The sequence below is a fragment of the Silene latifolia genome, chromosome 1 (assembly GCF_048544455.1).
Source record: "Silene latifolia isolate original U9 population chromosome 1, ASM4854445v1, whole genome shotgun sequence".
Taxonomy (NCBI): domain Eukaryota; kingdom Viridiplantae; phylum Streptophyta; class Magnoliopsida; order Caryophyllales; family Caryophyllaceae; genus Silene; species Silene latifolia.
In genome coordinates, this window is record NC_133526.1 from 27,615,023 (window position 1) to 27,626,704 (window position 11,682).

General features: G+C 37.3%; 1 protein-coding gene across 1 annotated transcript; it reads left to right on the plus strand.

Annotated features, from left to right (window-relative positions):
• Nucleotides 1-7,144: 7,144 nt before the first annotated feature.
• Nucleotides 7,145-11,016, plus strand: LOC141642731 (uncharacterized). The gene is made up of 5 exons (XM_074451643.1): nt 7,145-7,712; nt 9,607-9,902; nt 10,170-10,208; nt 10,310-10,347; nt 10,431-11,016. Exons 1-5 carry the CDS (start codon nt 7,145-7,147, stop codon nt 11,014-11,016), a joined length of 1,527 nt encoding a protein of 508 aa, XP_074307744.1.
• Nucleotides 11,017-11,682: the final 666 nt, after the last annotated feature.

The following is an 11,682-nucleotide window of genomic DNA, read 5'->3' on the forward strand; positions in this document are numbered from 1 at the left end:
CGACGCACACACGTGTACCCCAACTTTAAACTTGAACTTGACCTTGAATAACGAATGAGAGATGGGTAGACTTAAGGACCTATGGTGGTAGTCTGTGGTGTGTTTGCTCTTTGTTAGGTTCTAACATGTTTGTTGATTGTCATTTAATAATTATTGTGCCCTTGGATCAATGACCGTGAGCTTACCTACGTGAAGATCAAGATTTGGTGCCTATGGCCAGGGATTGAAGATTTGTTCAACCTTTGAAGAATGCTTCTACTTCCTCGAAGACGTTTCTCATTCTTGGTGTATCTTGCCTTATTCTTTACCTCTTGGTGCTTATTCTCCTTCTAAACTCTCTTCTGTTTTACTTTGAAAGTTACTCTTAGACTCATAACTTGTCCTTTGTTCCTTGCTTATCCTTCCTTAACGCCTTTTTATAGTACTCCCTCTTTTGTGGAGTGTTAACCCTGGTTGGATAATTTGACTTCTGTGGAGTTTGTTTGTGTTTGACCCTTAACCCTGATTTTGAGAGAATTTGATGTTGGAAAGACTTAGGTAGTGTGATGAGACATACTTGATTTCTTATACCTAGTTCCTTGATAAAGTGAGTATAATTGATTGGTGGATTCTGTGTGTTAAGAGTGAGTTGCCTATGTTACTAGAGTTATAGAACTTGGCTTTGTTGTTTATATTTGAGATTTGAAGACTTAGTAGGTTGAGCGTTGTTACCTTAGGAGTAAACATGGAGTAAGGTTTATGATTTGTGTTTGGAAAGGGATACCTTTAGGATGTTGATAACCATACATAGGTTGGTGGTACCTTTTGACGTTGTTGGATATGAGTGTAGCCTTGTTTGTAGTTTTGATCTTGTTTTGGGGAAGTCGTTGTGGATGTTTAATGATTGGGAATTGTGAATCACAAGCGTAGTGAAGTACTTTGTTTCATGGAATAGCTTAGATGTAGAGTGACGTAAGTTATCTTGAGGAATCCTTGGAGGTAATATGGTTGTGAGATTTATTTTATTAGGAAGTTTGAGAAACCGTTTAAGATTGTTGTGTTATTTGAGAGTTGACTATCTGGCGTTTCCTTGTCGTCTCATCTCCCTCCTTCTTTGACCATAAGCGTTACCGTTCATACCTTCTTTCCTCGCTTCATCTTGCTCCTCCTTTAAATTTGATGTTGGTAACCTATGAAACCCTATCTTTTACATCCTTGTTGTTTTGACTTCAATTCTTACCCTATGAATTTCACCATAGCTCTTTTGTTGGTTAAGTTTGAATCATTTTAGCATACTTGTATCTATGGTGTCTAAGTTACTTTTCTCTTGTTCAATTCCTAAATTTTTCAAGCTACCAGTTTTGATTCGTTGTTAAAAGTGGATGTTACTTTAGAAAAACCTTACCTATTTTAAGGATTTGAAAATGAAAATTTGATCTAATTCCATAATTGTCCCTTGAGTATATAGACATCTCTATCGTGATTTTAAATTGCTAAACTCGAGATTTCTTTAAATTTTTACCCAATTTCTGTTAACTTTGATCTATTTATGACTTCTTTGTCAAAGTACCATGTTATGTTTTCAGGAATTTGACTCCCTTTTGAGTTTAAAACTGAAACCTTTATTTCTATTTTGGCTTTTGCAAAAGCAAATTTGAGTGGATTACCTTTTCTATTGATTTTAACGTTGATCGGATGTTAGAACTCGTTATTGGAGACGTTTGATAACTTGTTCTACGCTTGTCGGCGAATTGATTTTGTTTTAAATCTGTCTTTGACTTGGAAAGTCAGCCTTCTTGTGTGCACGACAAGAGCAATTTCATTCCATGAATGAGACTTATACTTTTGAAAACTCTTAATTAATGTTTTTGAAAGTATTTTGATTTTTGATTTATGTAAATGATTTGCTTTTTGACCTTATCCTTGATTTGGAATGTGATGTTCTTGAATGCGCAACGAGAGCACTCCGTTCCTTTGATGAGAATCTGGTTCTGTCGGAAAATTTTATTTGAAACTTCTGAAAGAATTTTGATTCTTACGATAAGTAACCTTTTAATGTTTTGGTTACCGATTCCAAAATTTCAGTTTTAATTTATATAACCTTTCATTTCTACTTTCAAGTTTCGAGGACGAAACTTTTTAAAACATGGGGTGATTGTAACACCCGGGAATTTCTCATTTTGACATTTATAAATTATTTAACCGTTCAATTACTTTATTTTATATTTTAAACTATTTAATTTAATTAATGTCATTTTAAACGTGATTTTAACAAAAACTATATTTTTATAAGTTTGTCTATATAAAAATATATATATACATATATATATATATACAGTCAGATAGTAAAAATAGCGGTAATAATAATAATAACTTCCCGTCTTAAATTATAGTAGATTATAGACTTTTTCCGTCTAACAAAAATCGTCACATTTAACTTTTGAATCCAAGGTAATCCCAACCAATCACAAATCGACAACTCGTACCTACCTTTTTCAACCCATTTATACAATTATTATTATTATTATTATTATTATTGTTGTTGTTGTTGTTTTACACGGGCACCCCACCTCCATTCCTTTCTTCTTCCCTTCTTTCAAAAGCTGCAACAACAACAAATAATCAGAGAGCTTCCGTACGCCATTTTTACCGAGCTTCAATCCAAGATCCTTCCTCCATTTCTCAACCAATTTTCATAAAACTTACTCCATTAGCTTCCCCTCCTCATTCTCCTTCTTCCTATATAAAAAAGAGTCAAGCTTTCATCCGGTTTCATTTTGGCCGTCTTTCAAGGATGCGGTTTTTGGAGCTAATCTCTTCCATTTTGGGTTTAGAATCACCCTTGGACGGTTCCTTGGACGTTTAAGGGGTCATAACAGGTAACGGTGATAGGTTACTCGACAATGAGTCGATATTCCATCCCCTTCAACTCGGTTTTATACTCATTCTTCTTAAAGTTTTAACCTTTATGTGTTTCCCATAGATGGAGTTTATTTTGTAGTGTTTGTGCTCATTTTACATGGTTGTTTGGACACCTCTTTTGGTCCGTTTTCTTGCTGAATTCGGGTCAGGGGAAGGAGTCGAGTTCACTGTTTTGGGGGTTTAAGCTACTGAATTCTGTTTCTTTTTCGTCCCTACATGAACCCTTGAACGAGATGAGTGTTGATTTATGGTACTTTAAGCATGTTGCGTTTCCGTCTCATCTTTGCCTTTAAATTCCATCTTATGTTTGGACTAAAAAGGCTGCTGAAATTCCGTTTCGGTACCGTGACTGGTACTGTTGTGCTCCTTGTTTTGGAACGGGTAAATCAGTCCCTCGAGTCATTTTCTTGTTGTATCTTCACGCTAAAGCCGTCACTTGTTTACTCGATTTTTGCCGCTTGGAAATCTCGACTTTGGATTGTTGGTGCCCTGTTATAAAGTGTGTTTGAGACTGGTTTTTACCCCCCCCCCCCCTCCCCCCCGCTTTGAAGGTCGTTTTGTGCAGAGGCATGGTGGCGTGACAGTGGTGTTTGGCCGCGGATACGGGCTGACCATGGGTGACTGTGGCCACGACATGGCTGTGGGTTAAATGGCCTCAACCATGGTTCGGCATTGTCGAGTGTGGTCACGGTGGGAAGTGCCTTCCTGCCTTAGCCTCTTTTGTTTTTGTGTGCCTTGGTGATTATTTTAGGAGTATTGTGTCTTGGACCCAAATTCACATATTATTTGGACTTAAATTCTTATATCTTTTGGACTCAAATCCTTTTATGATTTGGACTCACTATCATGATTTGTTGGGCTCACCACAATAATTGGTTGGGCTCACCTTGTCACACATGTTAGACTTGTTTGTATTTCGTGAATTTTCACATACCATGAATTATTCATTACTACTTCTTATATTTTATTTATTTTATTTTATTTAACCGGCATGATAAATTATAAAATGAAATATTTATCTGCATGAGACAAGTATGAGATATTTATTGTTAAATAATTACTTGTGAAGGATCATATCCTTGATAATGTCTTGTATTGTTCGGTTGTGAGAGTCTTGGTCCTACCGGACACTAGGGGTGAGCCATAGGCCCTCTAGTTGCGGTATGATCGTCGGGACTGATGTTCCCATCCGTACTTATGGTGAGATGCAAGCCATAAGTATGAGTGTGACATTAATAATCCCGTCTCATGTACTTGTTGTTGTACTTGTTTATTCTATTTAATCGGCATGTATAATTATGAAATGAAATGTTTATTTATATGTTACAAGCATGAGAAGGTTATTATAAGTAATTACTTGTAAGAGTCGTATTCTTGTAGAAATGCCATATTACCATCGTACGTGCTTGACATACATTTTTGCCCTGCTTGTCTTTGTTACGCAAGCACGGGTTTGACCTACTTGTCTTTGTTACGCAAGTACGGTTTTGGCCTACTTGTCTTTGTTACGCAAGTATGGCTTTTGGGCCACTTGTGCTGTGCTGACAAGTGAGTCCTATCTTAGTCTTTCCGCCACTTTCGTGCTGTTCTGGCGATTAGGGTACTCGGTCTACATGAGTAGTCGAGTCTTGGGTGCGTGCTGTGCTGGCGCACGTCGAATCGGGATGTACACCCGAGAATCTGCAGATTTAGACTAGGACCGTATTATTATCGTAGTCCTACCCGGGGAAATTATAGTCTAAGAGTAATAAATGTCTTGCATTATTTGGATGGTTACTTTGGTCATATCTCTTTGAAATACGTGCTCGTGGCTAAGTGGCCGTGTCGGTTTCCTTGTCCTTCTTTTCCATTTATTTATTGTTGCTTATGCCTTACTTGTTTATTCCATCATTTCTTTTACTCTTGTTGGTTTAAATACGTATGATCTCATGTTTAGTTATGATTCGATTCACTCATGTCTTATCTAATATGATTGTTCGTTTATGTTCTTTGTTATGTTCGTTTCGACATATTGTGGCTGGGAGAACCTTGAGTTACTCCCCACTGACTGTGGCGTTCATGTTTACATGAATGACAGGTAGTGAAGATGCTTACGTGGGGAAGACGTGTGGGCTAGCGAGAACCAAACCCTTGGACCTTAGTTTGCTAGTTAGAAACCCTTTATTTGTTTATTCGTGGGATATCTTTTCCCCGCTTTCTAGACTTGGGTCGTAATAACCTAATTTTGTCTATTATTATATTTGTTTCATTTCATTTTGGCACCCGCGTGTTAATCTTTAACTAATAACCAAAAAGATTTTAAAATATCACAAATTTCCGCTTTAATTTATTAGTTATATTTTCCGCTTTGTCGCGGGGTGTCACAACGCTGTTTTGCTACTCCAAATCTGAGCAGTTGTAAAGGAATAAGTAAGAGAAAGGGCATTATACAATAACTAAAACCTGGTTTAGTGGTAAGTAATGGCTATTAGAGCATCCGCAAAGGTGAGGCTCCCCATATCTTCTCTTTCCTTTTCTTATTCGTCCACCTCATTTTCCACTAACTTTTCTATTTACTCTCCCCGTTTCATAATTACATTTATGCAACAATGGGGTTCCCCAATTCACACACAAAAATTTGGGAACCTCCCCAAAAGTAACACAAATTGCCTTACATTTTTTTGGGGAGCTCCTCTAAAAACAGTGGAACCTCAAATGTTGGGGAGCTTTGTGCAACAATGAGGAGCCCCATACGAGGAGAGAGAGGACATATGAGGAGGCACCTCCCCACCTTTGCGGATGCTCTTATCAGCCTATAGAGTGGAGTTCGAATCGTGGCACAATCATATGCTAGTTATTTTTTTGGTTTCCTTGTATCTCGTAGCTTTTCTTCCTTTGTTACTTCGTATTTATCGTAACTTTTCAAATTGTTAATGTCCACCATATTTGCACACAATGGATTTTCTTTTTTCCTATTTTACCTAATAATATCTTCTTTTTTTTTGAAAAATTTTAAATTTTTTTATGACAAAGTGTCTAAATTGTATCGCAACTTTTCATGAAGATAATTGATCGAATAATGTGAAAATTTAAGTCGTGATGATTAAGCGTTTTTTATATCACAAAGCTATATAACCAAATTTATTGTCGAAATATAAAATAAAGATAAGTTGTTAAATTGTAAAATGATAATTTTAAGTTAGTCTGGAGCGTTCATTTGATTGTTGAGAAATTCTTTTGTATTTTTAATTTTTATATGTTATACAACAAATATTTTTTAATGATTTATTTCATCTTTTTGAATAATTATCCGCTCAATATTTTTTTGCTACCCCAGACTTGAAATCCTGGCTTCGCCCCTGTATGGAGAGTACTTTAATAAACATAAAGCCCATATTAAAAGCACATCCCAAAGTTAATGCCCAGCCCAACAAAAATGCACAAATCAAAATTGGTCTAACCACATTCAAAGCCCCCAGGAAAAAGCAAGCAAACATCATAAATGAGGTTCCACTACCTCTGAGATCAAGTCCCAGGGGTGAGAAAAAAACACACAAAACTGAATCTTTAAAACCTTTGAGAAGAAATCCTAGGCAAAACAAAACAAACATTTCCACTATAGTAAAACAGCCCCCAGCTACAGAGCCAAACAACTCATATCTAATACCTTTAATTGGATGTAATGTCATCTCAACTAGAGCTAAGTTGCATGTAAAGAGACCTTTACACTTTGTGGCCAACTTAGGAGCTGGGTATAGTGGTAAACAGATAGATAGATCTGGGACAGAATGTATTGCTGTTGTTGAAGTGCGGAAGAGTAAAGTTGTAGGGTTTGAGGCTGGTGTTGATAAGAACAAGGTTGAGAAGAAGAAAATGCTTAGTGTTCAGATTGTTGATGGCAAAGTCATAATACCCGATAAGGTGACAGAGAAAGGTAAAGGGAAACAAATTGTTAGGGGCAGGAAGAAGACAGTTGCTAGAAAATTTAAGGGGAAAAGGAAAGTTGTGATTGGAAAGGGAAAGGAAAAGAAAAGGGTAGAAGTTGGTGACCTTGGAGATGACTTTACTGATTCAGATATAAGTCAAACAAGTGATCCAGAGTTTGAGCAAGATGAATATGATGTTAGGATTGAAGTTGAAAAAGATCTATTTGCAAAAGTAGATGGTGGTGTGATACTTAAAACTGTTTAGGAGACTGTGGAAGGAAGAGGTAAAAGTTCAACAGATTTAGAAGAAAGAGGTAAAAGAAAGTTGATAGGAGTTGATGACCTTCAGGTCAACTTCATTGAAGAGGGGGGGTATAGAATCAGATGAGCTTAAAAGTCTGCATGGGTCTGATGATGAGGTTGATTCTAACTCTTGTTTTAATCTTGTGACCGACTTTTCAAAAAGTGTTGGTTTGAGTTTAGGGTTGAAGTTCCTCAGTGTTGAAGTGTTTAGGAAGGCATTAGTGCATCACAGTATGAGTAATGGGTATTATTTATACTATTTTCACAATGGGAAAGACAGAGTGACTGCCTATTGCAGGTATAGGTGCAAGTGTCTCTGGAATAGCAAGAAGTCTAAATCTGGGAAATTTACATGTGGTGAGGAGGTGAGAAAGTGTAAGTTCAGAGTTCATGCTACACAGATGGACAATGAGGATACATTTCAAATTAAAGGTTTGAATTTGAAACACAACTGTGTCAGGGCATGCTACAACAGGAACGTAAACTCTGATTTCTTGGCAGAGAAATACTTAGAGTTCTTTAGAGATAACATTGACTGGAAGTTGACAAATTTTCAAAGCTCTGTCTTGAAAGAATTAGGCGTTCATGTTAGCTATATGAAATGTTGGCAAGGGCCAAGTTAATCATTTATGGGAATGGGAGTGATCAATATGCACATGTGTGGGACTATGCTACTGCTATTTTAAAATACAATAGAGAAAGTTCAGCTTTTGTGGTATGTGATTCAATTGAAAAGCCCTCACCCATCTTTAAAAAGATGTATATATGTCTTGCAGCCTGCAAGGAAGGGTTCACTAAGGGTTATAGACCCCTTCTAGGTGTAGATGGGTGTCGTTTGAAGGGAGTGTACTGATATATGATTTATTTGCACCAAATTTCTCTTCTTCTTTTGCGCATTCCGACTCACGTCGAGTCGGTTTTTGTGTGCTTTTCCTTGTAGTTTGTGCCCAATTTCCGTATCTGTGATTAGGTGTAGCCTATTGCAGAAATCAAGGCGATTATGGAAGAATTGGGGCAAGGAAGGCATTTCAATGCCTTGGCATGAAGAGAAGAGAGATGAGGAGCTGAGTGTAGTCATCTGCCGACAACCGGCCAACCGGCAGGGGGCATTGCTGTGAGGAGAAAAGGAGGAAAAGAAGCCAAGAGATGTTCTCTGCCGGCAGGCCGGCAGCCGGCCCACCGGCAGGGAACACAAGCCCATAATTAGAATTTTTTAAAGAAGTCTTTTTGAGCTAAAAAATGAGAGACTCGCTACCGGCATAGCTAGCCGGCATGGAGCAGCAAGAATGTAGAAGTGAAGAAAAAAAAGTCGAAGTAGAGGTATCCTCTGCCGGCAGGCCAACAGCCGGCCCACCGGCAGAGAATAACAACAGGTCTATTCTACATTGCAAATCCAAGATGTCGCTGCCGGTTGGGGTAGCCGGCAGCCGGCCCACTGGCACAGGATGACGCTACACGCAAATTGGGCCTTTTCTCATTTCCTCCTTTAATCCAATGAAACACTATATATACCCCTTCCCTAATCAATTGTAAACATAACCCTAGATCTGAAAACTTTCCCTAATTATTGTAATCTTTCCTTAATCAAAACATTAATCTTTCCATAATTATTATTAATCACTTAGTAAAATTAGTTAGTATTAGTAATTATCAATTGTTTACATTTGTTTTTTGGGATTGTATTGGGAGATTTTGGAGGATTTCCTTCATTTATTCAATCAAAGCAATCATCTTTACTCTTGTTGGTACATCTCTTCTCTTATTTACTTGGCTAATCAATTGTTTACATTTTAACTTGTCTTTTATAATTGTTGGAATCTTTACTATGTCATCTCTTTTTGTTATTTGTTCTTTTCCATTTATTTGCTTGAACAATTTGAACATGAGTGAGTAGTAACCCTTCTAAGGTTTAGGGGGAGTCTAAATGGGATTATTGGACATGATAGTTTGATTATTTTGAGTCTTTGGTGAAGTGTTTGTCTTTCTTAGTAATGCACACAAGGTGTTTGATGAATTGTGTGAGTGAGAACTTGTGCTTTTTGTCATAGTTGCTTAATTCCTCCATTGAATGAGAGTTTGTGGTGGTCTTGTTGCATGGCTTAGAATGGTGTGTTGCTTAATGAGAGTTAATAATCACCTTTAGGATAATCAAGAGATTGATTTCCATCCTAGGATAAACCCTCATCATAGACTCCTTGAATCGACTTGTTTGCCCATAAACCATTTAGATAAACCCGAAAGCCCTAGCCTTTAATCAATCGAATACATCTTTCCTCAATCGTTTGTTTAGTTGCATCTAGTAGTTTAAATCAACTCTTTTTCTTTCATTTTTGACTAGACTAGACTCCTATTTAGACTAAGTAGAAACCCCTCCATCCTTGTGGTTCGACCCCGATTTACGCACTAAATTGGGTTATATATTGTTGGTGAAAAGAGACTTGACTCTACCTTTAAATCTTACTCATCATGTACCCTGAGATTTGTCTTGTTGTTGTAGGCTTGGATGGAAACAACAACATATATCCTGTTGCTTGGGCAGTGGTGGAAGTGGAAAATAGAGACTCTTGGACATGGTTTTTGGAGTTGTTAGCATCTGACTTGGGTAAGGTGGAGGGAGAAGGGCTAACCTTCATGTCTGACAAGCAGAAGGGTTTGCTAGATGTACTGAATATGGTTATACCAAAGGCAGATGTGAGGTTTTGTGCAAGACATATTTGGGCTAACTTCAAGTTAAATTTCAATGGCCAAGTGTTTAAGAAATCATTTTGGGCAGCTGCAAGAGCCACAACAAAGGTATGTAAATAGTTCATAATTTACTTTAGGTTGAATGTTGATTGTTTTTTTGTCACTAAACATTTTACTAATATTTTTTTAAATGCTTACAAGATGAGTTTGACTATGAGATGAATGGGCTAAAATCTATATCAACTGAAGCATGTGAGTATCTGAATGTTATCCCCCTAGACACTGGTCAAGGCATGCTTTTGACACAAAATGTAAGTCTAACCTTCTGCTAAATAATCTTTGTGAGGTCTTTAATGCTGTACTAAATGAAGCCAGAGACAAGCCAATCCTCACACATATGGAGTGGATGAGGAGGTATGTAATGGAAAGAATATGTCAAAAGTGGGAGGGTGGCAATGCATTTAAGGAAAGGTTAATGCCTTATGTGAATAAGTACATTTAATGGGCTGAGGCAGAGTCTAGGTTATGTAAATGGTATAGGGCTTATGCAGGGGTATATGATGTGATTTATAAAGGGGAGCAGTGTTGTGTAGATCTTAATTTTAGGACTTTTATATGCTTCCATTGGAACCTCAGTGGATTGCCTTGTGCACATGCTATGTGTTGCATAAATTTGGAAAGAGCGGACCCAAAAGATTTTGTGCATAAGGCTTACACTAAAGCAAAGTATCAGCTGACTTATGAACCTGTTGTATTTCCCATGCCTGGTGTTAAGCATTGGGAGAAAACAGGTCTACCAGAGCCAGTGCGACCACCTATGAAAAGCATGCCTGGTAGGCTTAAGTCCAAAAGAAGAAGGAATGAGCCAGGTGAAGATGTAGCAAGGCAGGTTAAGAGGATGAAAAAGACAAATAAATGTGGCAATATTGGAGGGTCAGGTCATTCCAGAAGGAATTGTAAAAATCCAAGAGCACATCCTGTCATTAATAGGGCACCAGGTGGAAGGCTACTAAGTAAAAGTCAGTGGGCAAAAGAAATGAGGCAGAGGAAAGTGAAAAGAGCTAGAACGAGGGAGAGGCCTCATAGAACTGCTACTGCAAATGCTACATCATCTCAGGCAGACCCATCCACCATCCACACATCAGCTCCAAGCACCACCAATCCTCATGCCAATTTATCCTTCACTCAGTTGCTGAGTCAAGCTAGCAACAATTTACTTTAGTAGTGATATTATGTAATTTAAGTTTGAATATTAGTAATGCAAGAACTGATGTAGCTGGTAATGCAAGAACTGATGTACTACAATATATTTCAGTACTTAAATGTATTTTGTTAACAGTTTCTATTGGCAATTTCAGTGGTAATGCAAGAATGTTGGTAATGAATGAATGTTATTTATACTTGAAATGTTGGTAATACAATTTCTATTACCTTGATATGTTGTTATATTGTTGGATACTTACAATGGTAATGCAGTAATGTAGGAAAAGCCATACACTATAACAACAAATCAGGTTGAGTATGGTCATGTTTTCATTGTAATTTTCATTGCAAATCAGCTTTTATTTAAACACTATAACAACAAATAGAGGAATTCAAGTAACATTAAAACCTTAAATAGAGGAATTCTAGTAACATTATAACCCGAAATAAGATCCATATATTACAACATCAAATGGCTCATGAATAAATTAATTGAAATTTCATGAGCTTCATTTGTTAAACTAAAATGTGGTGAACATTAACACTACAACTACAAACATAATGGCAAAAATTGCCATAGTTGAACCTTCGAAAAATGAGGTCCGTTTGCTAGCAACCCCAACCGCACCAAAGACCTTCATCTTCTCAATCCCAGTACCAGCTTCTTCCTCTCATCTTTAAGCGA